This window comes from Felis catus, chromosome C1 (assembly GCF_018350175.1).
Source record: "Felis catus isolate Fca126 chromosome C1, F.catus_Fca126_mat1.0, whole genome shotgun sequence".
In the NCBI taxonomy this organism is placed as follows: Eukaryota; Metazoa; Chordata; class Mammalia; order Carnivora; family Felidae; genus Felis; species Felis catus.
The window spans coordinates 190,794,923-190,814,816 of NC_058375.1; the positions used below are offsets into that span (position 1 = coordinate 190,794,923).

Genomic DNA, 19,894 nt, shown 5'->3' on the forward strand with positions numbered 1-19,894 from the left:
TGGTTCTCAAGGTGTTTTTCCCTTTAGGGAAGGTGGATTTTTGAAAACTAAACTACTTTGAAAAGTATGACCAAATTCTTCCTGTGGATTCTGTATGCTGTATTCTCCTGGGGGTTTCCGTTGGTGTAAACAAAGATAGGCTACTTCTTGCCAGATGCAAAACCACAGAACGACTGTGACTGTAATTGAGGGCCTCCCTCTTTTTTCTTTCTTTTTTTCCTTTTTTAACTTACCTCTCAGGCTACTGATTTCTATCATCTCCTCTCTTATTTGAGGAAGTAAATGTCTTTGGAGATGTAAATCTCTGTTGGAAAATAAGAGTATCCGGCTACTTTAGGATTCTCTCTTGGAAGTGAATTTCTGTCACTCCAAGGGCACACTGAACAATATTTTAACTCTATTCAGAGTTACTCAAATGCTTAATCTCATTAATATTTAAATTCCAGTCTGCATATCAAGAAGTAAATCCTAGAAACTCTTCTTCTCCACTTGTGTCAGGACACAGCATTTGCTTCAGGCCAGGGAGTCCTTTGTGGACCCTTCTGAAGCATCACTTTTAGCTGTGCCTTTCACCATACAAAGTGACCATTGACCTTCATAGCCACATACGACTGAGTATTAACGCTAATATGCTTCAACAATAACAGACATTGCCTATTTGTAGTTTCCTTGTAGTGTCTGTCCTTCTTACTGGGCATTTGTCCCTGAAGTACAGGGTAATTGCTTCCAGAACCAAAATATACTGCGTATAAGTTTATGAGTTAACTTCTTATGAACCACGAACTGAGCGGAATTATGATGTTCATGACGATGCTTTTCTAAAATTGTAGTCTTGTGATTGGAATTTATAGTGAATGTGATGGTATAGTTACTGGTAAGTGAAAAGAAAGGAGTAATGTCTTTGTTGCAGTTAGAAAAAAAGGTACCTTGAGAAAAATACTCTCCTTTCTCCAAATCCACATAAAAAAACTAGCTTTTCCTTTCCTCCAGTAAAGCACACATAAAGTCTTGATAATCAGTTTGAAGACATTCAGTATTCTCATCCTCATTTGCTAAACATTCTGAGATCAGTGGCTTTCTTTCGTTTTGCTTTTCATGAACTATATGAACTGAATTTTTAAGGAGAAAATGCTTTTTTTGCAACTATTGATTGTAGTAATTTAAATTGCTTATTTCTCTTATTTTTCTACCTTAAAAATGAATTGCTTTTAGGAAAAATAGATGACTAGGATAGTGATATTTTAAAACAATCAAGATAGAATATTAGTATGCTGTAGTAAGAATAAAATTCTCATGGAATCTATTGTATTAATTCTGAATGACATTTTTTTATTTGAATATATAGACTTTGGGAGTAGAATATGTCCTATGAAACCTTGAAATAATAAGGTAAAAATTGAAATTTAAAGGCAGTTTTTGCTAAGGGAAAAAATGTCACATATCAGATTATTTAAGGTCTCTTAAATAGGGAGAATGAATATAAGAATACCTGTTATTCTCTAGAAAATTAATTAGCCAGGTTTGTGCTTAATAAATACTACTTGATGATGATGAAATTAAATGAAAGAAAAATGCCTGACATAGCTAATTGCAAATGCATGCACTCAGAATATGAAATAGACATAATTTAAGTAATTTGATTCTGGCGTGCTTAGGAAATTTGGAATGCTCCCTCTGAGAAATGCAGAATTTCATGATCTACACTGTTTAGTATGAGGTATAAGAAAAAAATTTTTTTTGCTAATACAAGCAACCCCCCTATTTTAAAAGGACTAAAATATTAATTTTTAGAGAGAATATACACAGTTGTAGAATTTCCGGGAACACAGTGCTTGTTCCTCAATCTTCACGTTTCTTCGTAATATGGAACATTTAACAGCATCCAAGCTACTCAACAGGAGGCCGCTAGAAGCTCCCAGCATGAGTCACTTCCAACTCCATCTCTATTGGTATCTATAAATCATGTGGTGGATCTATAATTAATGAATTCAAAGGAAGATAAAAGGGACAGCTTTTGAAAGAACACTAATGTTAAATGGTTGCTTCAACTACCCATTTTTCTCAAAATTGATCATGTTTTCTGCTGGTGGAAAACCATAACAATCATGACCAGGAGCCGTGTCCTCTAGGTTTTTACCTCCAACCAGAGGACCCTACACTCCAAGGATGTCAGTAGCTCCACTGCAAATCCTCCACTGTTAGAAGCCGAACTTGGGCGTTTCATCCTGACCACAAAAATATGCTACATTTTATAAACAACTTCTTAGCTTGTGCAGGAGCTTTGCCTGGAAAAATTCATAATTGCTATATGCCCAATAAGAATTTTACCTCAAAAAAGGAAATTATTAACTGAAACATGAGAAAAATAGTTATCAATTATGTAATGCAAATTATTTTCACCAATTTCCTTTTATTACAAAAGCCAAAACTGTTGGCATATGTTAATGCAGGTAGTCAGGCTCATCATTTATGGGTTTTCTCCAGTAGCCAGTATTTTGTAAAGATGTACTAGAATATTATTTTTTAAAATCTCACAATGCCAGCATCAGTCATTGCTTTTCTTGCTGATCCTTATCACTTACACATTTTTGTTTCATGCATGGAAATTCAAATAAGAAAAATCCATACCATGCCAGATAAAATTCTGGAAACCTACATCATTTTGAAGTGTATTTTGAACCCCATGATTGTCTCTGTGAGCTTTAAAAAAAATTGTAAGAATTGGTAGTCCTAATCAAAAAGGAAATTGCAGTCAGGACTCCTGGGTGGCTCAGTTGGTTGACCATGTGACTGTTGGTTTTCGGCTCAGTCCATGACCTCAAGGTTCAAGAGTTTGAGCCCTGCATCCAGGGGTGGGGTGGGGGGAGTACACGGTCATGGTGGAGCCTGCTTGGGATTTTCTCTCTCTCCCTCTCTCTCTCTCTCTCTCTCTCTCTCTCTCTCTCAAAATAAATAAATAAACTTAAAAAAAATTACAATCTACAAAAGTTGATATACCATGATGATCTTTGACTCTGAAAATAGTACCTTTCACCTATAAAGCTATTTTCACCTTCATTATGGGCATTATATATATATATATATATATATATATATATATATACATACATACATATATATATTACATATACATATATATGTAATATATATATATTACATACATATATATATGTAATATATATGTGTGTGTGTGTGTATATATATATATATATATATATATATATATATATATATATTCATATTCATTCATAATGTGGTCCAAGCTTTTTTCTTGACTTTTTGCCTTGGACCCATTCTTCTAGTGACCAGACTTTAAGCAATTTTAGCACAAGTAAGAGCAGAGTTCATTTTTAAAAAATTAAATAAGAATGATTTTCAATTAGTTGAAAAGGCCTCAGATTCTAGTCTGGTTAGGCATTCATGCAGCATCTTCTTAATTCATATAAAACACATATGCCTTAATAAACTTTTTATTATCCAGTTTTCTAGGCCAAAGTAAACCAAAAACAGAGAATCAGGAAGGAGATAGGAATATATGGAGAGGAAGCTGAAATGACAGGAAGCAGAAGTGTCAGATAAGCACAAAATACTATTACTGCATAGTAGGCCACTGGATATTTGTGATCCCTCTGTGTCAGTGCTTCTCAAACTTTCTTGCTGAGGAAATTATAAGGCTCCGTAATGACCATAGTAGAGTCTATAAGTTGCGATATATTCATGCCCCATATTTTCCATTGGGAATTTGAAATGAAAGAATTATAATACATTTGCAAGTCCTATATCAGGATGTTTTGGTTATGTATGTTCCGATGCTCTGAACAGTTATCTTTGGCAAAAACGGTTTCAAATGCCACAAACAAGTAACAGTATGTTGCTGAGACTCTGACAGTTTGCTGCCTAATGGCAGAGTGAGGCTCTTAAAACAATTATTGAATTAAATGAATAAATTTAAATTGTACAACAGTTGAGGAAGTGGCTATTGGGCCAGTACACAGAAAGTAATCAGGCTTCACTTTGAGAAGTCTAAAAGTCTGTGTACATGTGAACATGTGCTAGCATTTTCAGGCCAGCCTGCGTTCATGAATCTCTCATAGTTCCAGTGTGTGAATAAGCCATTTGCTCATTGTAGGTGAAACCTCCCCCAGGTCCGGAGCCCCCGAATGAAAGATCTTACAAGTGACTCAATTTAGCAAGCGCTTCTTGAACATCTGTAGTGAGTTCTGCAATATATAGTACTGGAGATGGGAAACTTAAAACAACTCATTCCGTAATCCGGGAAGCTGGTGACATAATAAGTTAAATATATAAGCAAATATATATCGAACATGATAAAGGTATGGTAGATGAGTATTACAGGATCATGAGTATTGAGATGTGGTCAATCACCATGGTCAACTTCTTGACCCTGGAAAATTTAGAGCTCTTATTTGGGAAGAATTGGCTCTGTTTGTATTGGTTCAAATTGTGTTTGGACTGATGATGTAAAACACTGATGAATGTAGGTAGGCACTCTTCAAGACAAGAGCTTACATGCTTGTAATCTTAGCAACTTTCTTTATTCCCCTTCTTTGTTTTAAAAACTGTACTTTAAAAAATCTTGATTTATTCTTTTCCTTTCATTGCTATTGTTTTTAAACGAAGTCAAATGATTTCAATCTGGAATGCAAAGGGGGTTTTTTAGGTACGTTTTTTTTTTTTTCCCCCAGAAATATGGTAGGCAGATGTTGTCATGGAATGATTTTAGGGCCTTGTGAAGGATTTGTTCAGCATAGTCCTTCCCCTCAATCAGGTGTCATCTGGCCTGGAGTCCCACCACACCCCAGGGAAATCCTGCTCTGCAGTCTGAAGCCAGGCTTTGGGCTTTGGGTTCTGAGTGTTGATAATATCCCAGAAGGTTTTACTGAGGGCCTCCTTAGAAACATGCAGAGGCAGGAGCCGACATCTGGTCGTGATTAATCCTCTCAACACCCTGGCCTAATGCGGACTGGCCTTGGGCTGCAGCCAGCTACTCCTAAGAAAGCCAGCCCACTCCCTCATGCCTGTCTCACGTTTTGCAGAGGCTAGTTCTTCGCTTGGCTTTCTTACTTTACTCTCCCCTCTGTGTCCATTAGAACCTTAGAAGGAAAGGGGCCTTACAAAAATTGGCCCAAAGAGGTGGATGAAGCCATACCATGTCACCAGTGATCATGGTAGAGATAGTACCCAGGCACCACAGTACGACAGATGCTGAAATACGAGGTCACTAGACCCCCTGGAAATCTTAGATGTACTTCAGTGGACACATGAAACATACTACAAAGTACCTGACGGCCCACATTACAAAGAATTACCTGGCCTAAATATGTAGCTGTGGAGCAAAATAGTTGGAAATGTGGCCTTCAGAGTGACCCAGTCCTGGTTCAGATCTGCTTTAGAAATGTGACTTGCAACAATGCATTTAACTGACCTAATTCTTGGTTTCTTTTTTATAAAATGAGGGCAACAGTCCCCAATGTATAGGATTGTTGTAAGCCTTAAGTTGTCTACTGTACATGATGGGTTTAGCACAATGACTCCACAAAAAAGCTCATTAAATAATTATTGTCATTAATAACTGTAGTGTCTTTAATCATCTCTAGAACTTTGATATTAGAAGCAATATACCATAACAGGTACATGCCTGAGGAGACTTAGCCATGCCAATAACCTTTGACAAATCACTTATTATATTTGAGCCTCCATTTCTGTATCGCTTAAGTAGTAGAAAGTAGTATTTCTACCATGAAGTTGTTGTGAGAAAAAAATGAGAGAGCATGTACAAAATATTTGCACAAGAACTGGCCTATATTAGGTGCTCACTAAAAGGGGGATGTCGTACTCAAACATCCTGTCTCCTGGTTCACTCATCCTGTTGGGTTAGAACCAAGTTACTGCCAAGGAGATCTGAAGCAATCCCAGGACATGGACAAAACCTAGTCTTGTACCAATTTTTATTTGTCCTAAAGTATCGTAAGGAAGTTACGTTTTATCTTGACCCTGCTCTCCTTCCTTTTTTTTTCTTCCTCTTTTGGGAATTTCCTTTACTCCCTCCTGGCTTGAGGATAGATAGAGTTGGTTAAGGGGGGGGGGGGTGGTGGTGGGAAGAGGTAAAGAGTATAGTTGCCAGAGGTGAAGAGTCTTGTTAGTTAGGCGTCTGATGACAGTAAAACAGGAAGGAAAGTGTCTTAGTCTGTTTGGGCTGCTTTAGCAGACTATCACAGCCTGAGTGACTTATTGAAAACAGAATTTATTTCCCTAAGTTCTGGAGACTGAAGTCTAAGATCAAGATGCCCCCAGATTCAGTATCTGGTGAGAACCCACTTCAGGTTGATAGGTGGCCGTCTGCCTGCTGTACCTCACACAGCAGAGGGGGTGAGAGTTCTCTCTCAGGCTATTTCATATGGGCACTAACCCCATTCAGGAGGGTTTCATCCTAATAACCTCACGTTATATTTGGAAGAGGGGTGGGGGACAAGGGACACAAATATTTAGTCTATAGCAGAGAAGGATTTTTTTCTTTAATAAATGCAAGCATGACCCAGATTACAATGAAATAAATATTCTAAAATTACTGAGTCATATCCCTGGATAGTTGAATTCACTTATATAAAATCATTTGATGAGAGGTAGCATTCTCATGTCTAAGTATTTACTTAAACACAATATTAACAGAAAAAGATAAAACCTAAAAAAGTGCTTTTCTTGGTCAAAACTATTCCAAAGCATCCCAAGGGCATGCACAATTGTGAAGGATATTTAGTGAGTTTGAGTTAGAGGTATTTAAGGAGTTTTCCATTGAACCACTTTCATTTTAGATCAAGACCGCACTTGGGGATGCATGTATATTCATAGAGGTAGAGACACGAGCAATTTTTTGTCTCCTGCTTCTACTTTGTGTCCTTGTCCTGCCATTGCCCAGCACACACTCACCAGTCCCCACATCTTCTGCCATCTGACTCTGGATTTTGTATAGGATTCTCCTCTGGAAGACATCTGGTGGCATATTGTATTCTCTGGTTTTGAGAGTTTTTTTCTTGAAGCATTATTTCTTTTGGAACTAGTCGTTGTCACCTATGTAGCAGAGAGGACGCTTAGGAAATCGAGAATGCTGAGAAGCCAGGATTTGGGCTCTTCTGCTCTAGCTCTGACCCAAACTAAGCCAAGCAAGTCCTAACCCATGGGGAAGTCCTTCTCTTGAGAGGAGTTCAATAAATGGTTTCTCATCATCTTTGGGCATCACATTATTTATCTGTAAACAGAAGAGGTTGGACAAGATGACCTCTAAGGACCTTTCCAGCTCTAAATTCTGTGATTATATTCTAAATGTTAGGACAACATGGCACTTACTGGGATCACCACTAATGAAATTACCCATCATTTATCTTAGATAGAGAAAGCACACACCAAGAGCAACAGACCCAGCCAAGCCTGAAAATGAGAGTGTGTGGATTTTTATCATGCCCATAGCTCTCCAGTGATGCTTGTGATAAATGTGGATGTCTTCTAAAAAAAAAAAAAAAATCCCAGCTGCCCTGGGGTGACCTAACCTGCCTTTTTGTTTTGGACTGAATATAGCAAACATGCTCTCCTTCAATGCAGTTCTGTATGCTTGAGACTTGGATTGTAGCTGAAAATGAAAGTTGGTGCTTAGTACCTGTTGGTGAGAGATTATTTTACAAAGAAAAAAAAAAGGCTTTACGTCTCCTTCTCTCTGTTTACCCCTTCACTCAGACCTTGCCTCGTACTTCACAGACAAGGTTCATAGGAGTTACCAGGTGGAGTCTCACTCAGATTTTATTTCCTCCACTCGAGAGGTACCCATAAAGTTTCAATCCTTATCTTTCTTCATGTTGTAGAGGACGAGGTGTCCTGCCAAGACTAAGCCTCTACAAATCCAACACCTAGTAGACCTCATTTCCTGTTGACAGAGCTGGGATCTTGGTCTAATTCCTCCATTTCCTCCTCCTCTTTAAAAATCATTCATCCAATTTTCAGTGACCCTCCCATCCTCCTCAAGCTTCAACCCAATAGCCTTCCTTCCACTAAATGCCAAAATAGGACCGAAGGATTTCTCGTGTTATGTCTCGCTTCACGTGACTAAACCATTATGGTTGTTTTTGTTGTACCCTGTTTCGTGTAACCTTAACCTCATTTTTTATGTGCCTCCCTCAAAATTAGATAACAGAAATGAAGAGATTTCTTTCTTGTTTGGCCTTTCCTGTAAATCTCATTTCCAGATTTGCTCCAAATTAGGGTAAAGGTTAAGTGGAATGGGAAAACAAGAGGAAGGGAGGGGCCGTTACGCTGAGGCAGTCCACTCAGACATTGTACAGCTCTGATTGTATGCCCTTCTCGATCAATCCTGTTGCCCCGCCATCTCTGTTTCTTCATTCAGGAGCATGTGCTCCTTTGCGTGGCCTCCATGATCCTGCACGGTCAGCGCCCTCTCCAGCAGGCGGCACGGGCAGGGCATCTCCAGGGCATTAGCTCTCCAGAGCAGCCTTCCCTGCTCACCCTTTCCCCCCACTGTCTGCAGAAGAACTTCCACGGACCATCTGCTACCGAGTCAGTCAAAGTTTATCAACTTGTCCACACGATTTCTCTCCCAAAGCTGCACAGTTGGTCCCATTGTCCATTGTATGCCTGCTTTTCTCATTTCTTAGGAAAGTTTTCTTTTTTGTATTTTATTCTGTTAAATTTGAACATGGATCTCAGATACTTACTAGCAACAAAACTCTTTAGTATTTTCCTTTCCTATTTTCGTGTCCTACAACTGTAGTCTAGAGATCAAGTAACAAAGAGGAGCCTGGTAGAGAGACCCAAGAGCCAAGGTGCATAAAACCAGAATTTGGGTCACTTTGTCTCTGACTTGCTTTTGTGACTTGGGCAAGTTGCAGCCCTTCCCTGTTTCAGTTTCCTTATCTGAAAAATGCAAAGTAAAATGTTGATCTACTTCTTGAGTTCTTTGACTTCTGGAGATAATTTATGGGAAAATTCTCCAGGAAGGGCAACTGTAGCTACTGGTACTTCTGTTAAGTTTATTAGCAACAACAACATCATAAAATTACTAAAATTGCACCTGTGCCTCATAGTGAGAACTTTCTTCCCTAGTGTGAAACAGGTATAAGGCATGTCCCTATACAGACTCTCTGTATTTTTGAGTGTTTTTCCCTTGAAGCTGCCTGTTGGGGAGATGCACTGTGGTCCCCTTAAGTTCTTTGGGCCGCAGACCTGCCACCATTAATGAAATTACCAATCATTATCTTATTATCTTATTATCTAAGATCTATTATCTTAGAGAAAGCACACAGTGCCATCCCAGTTTACTAGCTACCATTGGCATCCCTAGCTTGTGAGATGCTTCCGGTTGCAGATGACTAGTACCTAGACGTGATGTAAACTAGAGTCTGGGCTGCCTGTCCACATGTTGAGGTTCTGTGCACTTTGCAGAATGTGGTTTCCTGAAGATTCTGGGTAAAAGTAGTAATCAGTCAGAGCCTGTGTGCAGAAAGCTTGACAGTCTCCTTTGTCATGCTTTTTTGCCAGAAGACATCAGTGCAAATTGGCCCTTCTCTGCACACCTCTGTGTTCTTCTGCAGACTAGCAGACTAGCAACTTTTTGTTTGTATTAGAGAAAATAACATGAGTTTTTTGTTTTGTTTTGTTTTGTTTCCAGCACCATTCAACAGAGTTAGCAGTAATATCTAGGAGACGCATTACGGCTGTCAAACACACAACATTTAAGCATGATGTCTCTCTGTGCCTGAAAATGCAAACCCTTGTTTCTAGTGATGTGACCACTTCCTTCTGCTTCCAAATCCCCTTTCTTTGAGCCAATATGGTCCCTGCCAGAGAAAATGGCAGAATTGGGCTAGGTTAGCATGCTTGCCAAAGATTTAGGTAAGAGACATTATACAAATGTCTAAATTATTGCAGCTTGGGACTCGGAGATTTCTAAAAAACACTTTCACACAGTTCATTATTGTTAGTATTCGTGACTATTTGATAAGCTCCAGAACCTTTTTCTGCCATAGAAAATAAATCATTCCTAATGGCTGGGGTTTTTTCTTTTTTCTTTTTTTTCTTTTTAAATGTGAACTTTTCCTCAAATAGCCATACATCATCACCATACCTTTCTCTGTTTAACACTGTTTTTCTTTCCTCTGTCCTAGGATGGTCGTCTGCGGATGAATGACCAGCTGATTGCCGTTAATGGGGAATCTCTTTTGGGAAAATCCAACCACGAAGCTATGGAGACATTGAGGCGATCAATGTCCATGGAGGGAAACATTCGAGGGATGATCCAATTGGTGATTCTGCGGAGGCCAGAGAGACCAATGGAGGTGATGCATGTCTTTGGTTCCCTCTGCAGATTGCCCAAATGGCCCCCTAGGGTATGCAAACTTCCATCACTAGTATCATACTGATTCTGAAATTGGAAAAACCTGCCCCCAAAGGGCTCTGATGGATTTACGTGTGGTTATATATTATAGGTATAACTAGAAGGTATAAAAATGTTCATACAAGGTAAGTAATTTATCAAATGTCACAGGTCCATATTTTCTAGATTTTCCCCCAGAAATTTCTAGAGATTTGGACTTTATGAGCAAGGCTTTATGCATATAATAAACTGTTAAACTATGTAACATCTTTATATACTTTTTGATTGATGTGCTGATAGTGTCTATACTTTAGAAAGTTCTTGATCAGATATATATAGTGCTTAATATGAAGATTGTTGTAATGCGCTCAGCTCTGTATATTTTCCCCCATAATGTGCACATGGATAATATAGACCTGGGACTTAATTAATTTAAAACTTAAGCTGTTAAGCAAGCTGCTTGCTTCGTGGTATTAAATAAATGTTTTTAATTTAATAAGTATTTTTGCAATATTTTATCTGATTTTTCTATCGATTTTTTAATACAAAAATATTTTCACCTAGACGTGAAGCGTAACCATAAAATATTCTCGAATGCCAGTACCCCTAAACATTTCACTTACATACAATTATAGTATATATGTATTATACAATTATTAAATTATACAATTATGTTAGTATATTTATAATAAATATAAAATATTCCTAAAACATTATTTTTTCTAATATATAAAAATAATTATTAAATACTCCTGAAATATATTTTAAGAAAAGATAAGGAGAAAACAGTTGATCATAGTTGAGTCAAGAAAAACATAAGCATATCACACAAATATTCTCTGAGGACAAGTAATATTTGTGTAATCTGGTAATATGCAAAGTTAACATAGGATGCTGTTAACAACACACTCATTTGAAATATTAGTTTTAATAATAAGTTAAACTTAAAAATTAAAAAAAAAAGGATTTTTCAAATTAAGGCATAGCGGAAGGTAGTTGAAGCTCATAGCAGTTGAAAGCTTAGGCTCTAAAGTTATGGATCACTTGAGTAAAAATCCCAGGTTGTCCATTTTCTGGCGATGTGAAGACATACATAGTTGAGTGCTGAGTGCTTACAGATGACAGATACTGTTGTCTATTTTGTCCCTTAATGTATCCTCATTTCCCAGCACACAGTAGACACTTAATAAATATCGTTTAATGAATGAATAAAAGATGCATCTGAGACCTACTGTATCTGAGGGGGTCAGCTGAAGTAGTAAACTTGTAAACTATATCTCACTTTGTTATATTATCAGCTATCGGAAGAGAGTAACTGTACCTTTTTACTCTTCTGTACATAACCTTGTAAATGTTAAATAAATGTAAATTGGCCAATTACTGGAGACTATATATAATGAGCCAACTCGTTTTCAACATTTGTGTCTGCCTAAGTGACAGAGAGGCTTCCATGAATATTTAATGGATTTTACTTATGTACATAGTTATAAAACCCTTATCTTTTGCTTCCATCCATGATGGAATTGGCTCCTTTCTGGTTTAATGTGATTCTTACTCTGGAGCCTTGGGATTCATGGTACCAGTTGTCGGGGATGGGTCTGAAGGATGGTCTGTGGGCCCCTAAGCCACCCCTTCTGTGTATCTGTGTATTACGTCTTCCTTAAGATTTCTTGGGACAAAGATATTTCAAGTAAGAGAAAAGTCTGGAAGGTGCTGCTGTAGAGTACCATACCTGTACAAATAACCAAAAGTTAAGGAAAAAAGAAAAGAAAAAATGAATACTGTTGTTAGAAGTTGCGTCCCCCACCTCTCACCTTCCCTTATTCCATGTGTTTCTCTAAAACAGGTGTTTGCCTAATGGGTGAGCGTTCTATGGTTTGGCTCATCTAGTTGAGTCATTTTAGCATTTGCATTCTCCTTTATGGCAGGTATTTCCATGTTGATTCTCAAGCTCTGGGGTGGGTTGACAATTATTCCATCAGAAGAAAGAACTAAACTTTTAGTTTGTTGCCCATCCTCAGAAGTGTCTTATTAATAAGTTCACTAGGAAATTAATTGGGAATTAAGAAATGGGACAAAAAGCAATTTTTACGAGGACATTTAAACAAGATCCCTTTTCGGTTTCCCTAATATTTACATGCTTTCCATGGGGAACAGACAGGCACTTGATTCTCTCAGCTACCGAGAATCTCTGTGGTACCCATGAAGATTAAAGAGCATTTTTTCTTATAAAGACAGCAGCCTCTAATGTACAACTAATCTTTATTAAATTGGAAAAAAAAAAAAGTCTGCAGCTATTTGACCTCCCAGCTCTGTGTTTTACTGTGTCACAGCGTATGTTGTGCACTCGTGTTTTTGGTGTCTTCTCCTGTGGACCAGCAGTCACCCGCAGGTACAATAAAAGCACCACAACCTAGAAAAAGGTCTCAGCACCGCTCATACGTGCAGGCAAATCAATTAGTTAGATTTGGCAAGATTACCAAAATGGTTACTTGAACATTATATTGATATAAAAAAAAATGAAGAAGCTACTTAAGAAAAGTCAAAATATATAGTTGTTGGAGTATTTTCCCACATTACCCAGATGTACAAGATACGTAAACAGTTTTGATGAGGGCCTCGTGAAGAATACATAATGAGTCCTTGATTGGATCAAAATCATTTGAAACAGAAACATGTTTTTCAAAGGATGAGCTTGAGGTTCAATTGTAATTCTATTTGAGCCTAGAGACTTGGTATTAAAAAATGGGTTATGACCTGTTTTTTTTTCCTCTTCCCCAAAACATTTCCCTCCCCGCTCCAAGCTCATCTTGGTAGAAGGAGAATATGTTTAAAAATCCATTATATTTTTTATTGGCTGGGACACTAATGGAGGGCTCCACGACAGCTCTATTTTACAGGCTGAATATTTTAATTAGGCTGGTTACTGATCAGTTGTTGGGCTATCGATTGTGTCATTTATCAAAGAGCTGGGAAAGCAGAATTTTTGTTGTTGTTGTTAAAGCACAAGGCTGTGCAAAGTGAGCCCTGGCCCTCCTGCCTGCCTGGGCTCCAGCTTTAATTTCGGAGGAGTTTGGTTTGACTAGCAGTACAGAGGCAGAGGGTAACCCTGGCTGTGGGGAAAACGTTCTAAGCCTTGACAAAGAGCTAACAGGGCTTCAGCAGCTGAAAACATTTTAATTATTAAGAACGCATAAATCGAATGTTTTAAATATTTTGTTTAGGTTACCGAATGTTTGTAACTAAGAGGAAAGTATAATCAAATTGCTTGGACCAGATGCTTTGCTCAGAAGGAAAGAGCTCTGGGGGGGGGGGGGGGGGGGGGCGGCATCAGATCCGTGTTTCTGTTTGGGTGAGATCCTCTCACAAACGGTCAAAGGCACAACCATGAGATGGCTTCCGCATGACTTCCTTGTGTTAGGAAGGCACATAATATGAGCCACAGCAGAACCCGGTTCTCTGTGCCTCAGTCCTTTTGAACAAACAGCTGGGGCTCTCTACACCTGGCCCCTTTCTACTGCCTCTTCACACCTGTGTAACATGGCTTGTGGGGGTGTTACCCTGGCCATTTTGAAGACACTGTGAATTTGTTTGCAGGCCATCAAAATCAAAATTGGAGGGGAAAATACCAAAAAGTGGGGGGGTGGGGGGAAGCTCAGGAGAACCACTGTCTGGCATTGTCACAGGGTTTGTTTTAGCTCCTGGCCTAAAGACCTAGTATCGCAGTGGGACACAGTCATGGCATTTCAGTGACAAACCTGCTTAGGTTCTGACTTGTCCTAGAGCATATGCACTTAGTCACTGAGGGAGAGAGCGAGGAACCAGCTGGTTGGCAGAAAAACACCCTTGGCATGAGCTGTATTGTTGCCACGAGCTGTGGTCCCAGATGGAGGAAAATTTGAAAGAAGCCAGTTGTAAGTGGGGGGAAAGAATAATCAAGTTAATCCTCTTTTGTGTTGGCTATGAGTACTCCTAATCCTTAGCACCACATTGTCAGTATTTTTTTTTTATTTCATATCCAAAGATGTTTTATTAACCGATAGGGCCATTCTGAATTTTCAGTCGAGAATTTCTGTGCGGTAGACTTTTGGAGGATGGTTCATAAACTGATCATTCTACCTCGCTTTCATTGACCAAGTTAGAACGTATTTCAAAAGCAAATATAATTTTTATTTTCGTCCCTTAGGAGCCTACAGAATGTGGGGCATTTTCTAAGCCATGCTTTGAGAATTGTCCAAACGCTATAAACGCCTCCAGGAGAAATGATAATAGTTCATTGCATCCATTTGGCACTTACAGTTCACAAGACAAACAGAAAGGTAAGAGGCTGTCCATTTCCGTCTACTACAAACAGTGTGAGAAAATACAAGACTATCTTTTTTATTAAAAGAAAAAAAAAAGAACAAAGGGGAGTTAATTAGACTAAGTGCAGACTTTGTTACCCTGAATCATGAGCACTGAGAGGTGATGGGTGGGAAAGCTGACTCAGAAGTTGTGAAGCAGATTCCTGGCATTGCCTCCAGTCTAAATGACAGTTTCTGTGCTTGCTGCCCCAAACATGGAGGATTCTGTACAAAACAAACCATGCCTGGAGAAAAAGAAATGGCAAAGTGTTATTTTTTTTCAACAATCTTGTAATATAAGACGTTACCTAATGTAGATAACTATTAAACTTAAAAAAAAATGTATGGACAAGTATTAAACCATAAAATGGTCATATCATGATTCACAGATTTATGCTTGACTCTAGGAAGAGTGTGGTAAATACCATAACCGAGATCTTTTTGTTAACAGTTAGAATGTTCTTATTATTCCCTCCCTATGTTGTCTTTCCCTTATTATGCTGTACTAGTAGACCTCTAGATATGAAACATTTGGACTTTGTTTTTTTGGTTTGAGGGCGAGAAGGAGAGAGAGATAGTGTGAGTGTGCGTGCGCATGTGAGTGGGGGAGGTGCAGAGAGAGACGAGAGCAAGAGAGAATCTTAAGCAGGCTTCACACCCCACGCAGAGCCCGGTCTTGGGGCTTGATCTCACAACAGTGAGATCATGACTTGAGCCAAAATCAAGAGTCAGACTCAACCTGCTGAGCCACCTAGGCGTCCCTGGACTTTTCTTTGTTTTTGAAAAATCGTACTTCAGGTCATCAAGAAAATAAAATTTTTTTAATTTCCCTGCATCTCCTTTCTTTCTAATAACATTAAGTTTTTGTATTGCAAAGGCAATACATATTCATTACAGAAAATTTAGGGAAAAGCAGTAAAAAGAAAATTTAATATTACTCATACTTCTAACTATCAGAGATACTAATCGATAACATTTTTGCATCTATATTTCAATTCTTCATGCAAATATGCATATATAAAATAAGATGAAAATGATATATACTATATATAATGTTTAAGGAATTGCTCTTTTGATTAATAACACATTATGATCATCTTGCTCTGTGGTTGAATATTTTACAGCATCACATTCAGTGGTTGCATAGTAATCTATCGAATGGAGGTACTGTTTGTGTAATCGATCCCTTATTTACATCTAAGATGTCATCCAAATTTAACTACATGAGAAGAATATCTAAACTCTGAGCACTCCATCAGGACAGGCTTGTACATGTCAGATTCCTCTAGAATTTTTTCATCAGAATAGGACGTTGGTTTTTCCTCTGATTCCCTCTGTTTTAGTGAGAGTAGCAGCTACAGCTGTGACCATTTATTAAGTGTTTACTGTCTGTTAGATTCTGTGTTAAGCAATTTACATACCCACTAGAAGTGGGTAATACTGTTATTATAATTACACTCACTTTACAGATGAAGAAATCGAGAGTGAACAGTTTACCCAAGACTACATACTTGATCCATGCAGATCCTGGATTCATCCCTTGTCTCTCTGATTCAAACTCATTCCCTAAACCCCGGCATGGACCCTGTCTTACATTGGTCTCTTGAAATTGTTGAAGTCCTTTCACCTGATACCAAGAATGTCCATTAAAAGCTCACTTGACTTTGTATCAGATAAAGAAATACTCAGTATGTCTTTTCTCATCTTCTTTAAGAAATTAAAATTTGTTTTGACAAAGCGAGATCTCTTCCTGAGACCTTAAATCACAGTAGCAGGAGAATCTGGGGAAGGAACAACAAGTTTTACACAGACTAGCACAGCTTTCTCTCTATCATGCCCATATAATGATCAAGAACATTACCATCTGTATTAAAATATCTAGCCTTTACATAATTTGATTGGCATTTAATTCTCAAGCAACATGTGATAAGTGATAATCCAAGTTCAGAGTTTTATTCCTAATTATACCACTGACATCCAAAGGAATATTGGCACATTAGCTCCCATCGTGTTTCATTTTTTTCAAGATTTTATTGTAAGTAATCTGTACACCCAGCGCAGGGCTTGAACCCACAACCTGAAGAACAAGAGTCTCACGCTCCACCAGCTGAGCCAGCCAGGCGCCCCTCATTTTTAATAGCTATAAAATATTGTTGCTGAAGTGATAATTATGCAGAGTATTTTTAGAGGACATCAAGATACCCAGGGAAATGGGATAGTACCTCCAGAAAGGGTAGCAAAGACCAAAATAATGAAACTATAGAACTAGTTAAGTGTAAGTATACACCCAGAAAAAATATATATTTATTGATTTAAGAAAAAATTGTTAGTGTTTGTTTATTTTTGAAAGAGAGAGACAGAGACAGAGCGTGAGCAGGGGAGGAGCAGAGAGAGAAGGGACACAGAATCTGAAGCAGGCTCCAGGCTCTGAGTTGTCAGCACAGAGCCCGTCGCGGGGCTCAAACTCACAGACCGTGAGATCATGACCTGAGCCAAAGTCGGATGCTTAACCGACTGAGCCACCCAGGCGCTCCCAGAAAAAATTAAAAAAAAAATTTCAGTAATAAAGTCTAATCAAAGAACTTGCTAACAATAAAATGGCGTAATACTTTGAAACTTCAATAGAATGTTTTGCGTTTGTATTTCCACTGAACCATTAGAGTCCTTTGGGTACACATAGCCATAGACAATTACTGGGAGTCCCTGTTCTCTTCCTTTTGAGACATGCTTCCAGGTGGAACACCTTATTACACCAGTGAAAAACCACACAGGTCAACTATCTACAAGGTTCCTACTCCACTTCCTTCCCCCATGTCAGTTTTCCAAGGTGACAAAAAAAAAAAAAATTCAGTTCTTTCAAGAAGTGACTGCAATGAATATTATTTTTTTTAAAGCAGCAAAAGCCTATTGTTATTTCCGTGTGGATCTGTTATACAATACTCAGTTAAAGAATTAGGCCAATCAAGGCATTGACTCATAACATTTTAGTTGTAAGAGGCCAGTAGATGAAATTCTCTTTTATGTAAGCCTATTGATATATATATATAGATATATATATAGATCAATTATATCTATATAGATATTATATAAGCCTATATCTATATATCTATACACATATAAGCCTATTGATATATATCAATTATATCTATATATCTATATATAGATATATCGATATATTAGAATTTATAAACATGATGCTATAGAATAATATCATAATCATCATCTCTTTGTAATATGAAAAAAATTAAAATTTTGAGAACCATCGAGAGTTTCTGAATTTCAGATGCATGTGAGGCAGCAGTAGGCCACGAAGGCTCATGAAACCTGAGTGAATGTTGACTCAACCCTACCAAGTGTTTTAAGGAGCCGCTTTAGAAAAACAAGATTGAGTTGACAAAGTGTAATGTCTAGTGAGGAAAGGAACTGTTACAGCCAAAACATTAACTTTTTTCTTCCCTTTTTCCTTTCCTTTGTATATTTAAAAATCCAATGTTGATATGTGTGTTCCATCTATTTTTGTAATAATAGTACATACCACCCACAGTTCCACGGTTATTTTTTTATATATATACATATTCCTGTCAAGCTGTTACATGGAAAAGGCATTTTTAGAACTAACATTTGTGGAAATCGTAACATCGGAAAATTCACATTTGTGTTTGAGAATTGCTAGCAATGGCTGCACTAGAATAAGTGTGGTCCTCCAAGATGGGAATCAGGATGGGGGCTGTGTCCCTTGGGTCTACTGCAAAATCCTATTAAGCATTTGAATGATAGTAAAGAACATGAACTACCAACACTGTATTTTCTGAAGCATTTTGCCGGCAGATCTCACCCTGGCCAAGTCATAGTCAAGTAATAGTAATAAGCACCATTTGCCCCTGGTTTGCTATTATCTCTCTTTCCATTGCTCTGGTTTCCCCTGTTGTGCTCTACTCCTGCCTCCCCTCACCTTTCAGCTCAAGTGTACTCCAGTCCCATGTGTGAGTCACCCATTGCCCCAAGTCTGCCCTAGACCCAATGGAGGCTCCCATAGATATGCCATCCCCACCCCAAACCAAGCCCTTTGGTTCTGTATCCTCTCTCACTGGGCCCATGTTACCTGAAGTCCTTTGAGGAGACACATAATGTATAATTATTCCTAATGTGCCCTCTCTGGGGAACTAGCATATGTCCACCCCTCTATAGTACATAAGCCACTACCTTTGGAGTCATGATCAGAAATTGAATTATACTTTTCAATTTGCCTGATGTTTATCGGATACCTCCATTTTGCAGAATAGACTCTCAGAGATGCAAAGATGAATACAATGCTGTTACAGCCCTCAAGAACAGGCTTTAAATTTTTTTAATTATAAAGAAATCTAAAGCAAGGATCATCAAACTTTAAAGGACCAGATAATAAATACGTTAGGCTTTGCAGGCCTAGAGATCTCTGTTTCACCTCTGCAGCTCTGCCACTGTAGTGCAAAGGCAGCCATGGACAGTACGTAAATGAATGAGCATGACTGTTCAATGAAACTTTATGTATAAAACCAGATGGCGGGCTTGTTTTGGACCAGAGCCACAGCTTGCTGAGCCCTTGTCTAAAGTTGTAATCTCTTTTACGCTTCTTTTTTGATTCCGTAAAACAAGTAACACTCATAAAAAATGATTAAAATCAGGGCCCTTGGGTCATGAATGAAGTGGTGACTAGAGGGTGCACTGGCGACATTCACTGGCGTAAAAATAGGGTGACCGTCAAGACTTAACCTTGTACGTGTGATGAAATCGAGAATTTTTCTTTTCTTTCTTTTTTTTTTTTTTTGGAGAAAATAATACCAGACTTTCACATTGATATAGGGTTAATAGAGGTGTTTGGGCCAAGAGGAAAAAAATTCCTTATGGCATCGGAATATGTTTAAAAATGTACCAAGGATAAAGGGTCAACAAAGAGGGTATTTACCTCTCTACCTACAGCTACTTTAAAAAACATAGATTGTTCACGTGGATAAAACAAAAATTAAAGGTAATGGTTGTAATAAAACTTGAAGAAGCCAGAGAAAATGCTGAAGAAGATGAAGGAGAGGAGAAAGAGGACAAGGAAGTTTCTCCAGTCAGAGAAATAGATACATAGGTGATAGAGCGATAACTCACTGCAAAATCAGCATAT

General features: G+C 38.2%; 1 protein-coding gene across 4 annotated transcripts in view; it reads left to right on the top strand.

The window, feature by feature from the left end:
* PARD3B (par-3 family cell polarity regulator beta) overlaps window positions 1–19,894 on the top strand; it is a 1,015,202-nt gene that overhangs the window by 601,315 nt on the left and 393,993 nt on the right. For all 4 annotated transcript variants that reach the window (XM_011285494.3, XM_019838515.2, XM_019838513.2 and 1 more), the window contains 2 exons: window positions 10,191–10,361; window positions 14,586–14,718. In XM_011285494.3, coding sequence (XP_011283796.1) covers window positions 10,191–10,361; window positions 14,586–14,718 — 304 coding nt within the window. The remainder of the gene's footprint in view (window positions 1–10,190; window positions 10,362–14,585; window positions 14,719–19,894) is intronic.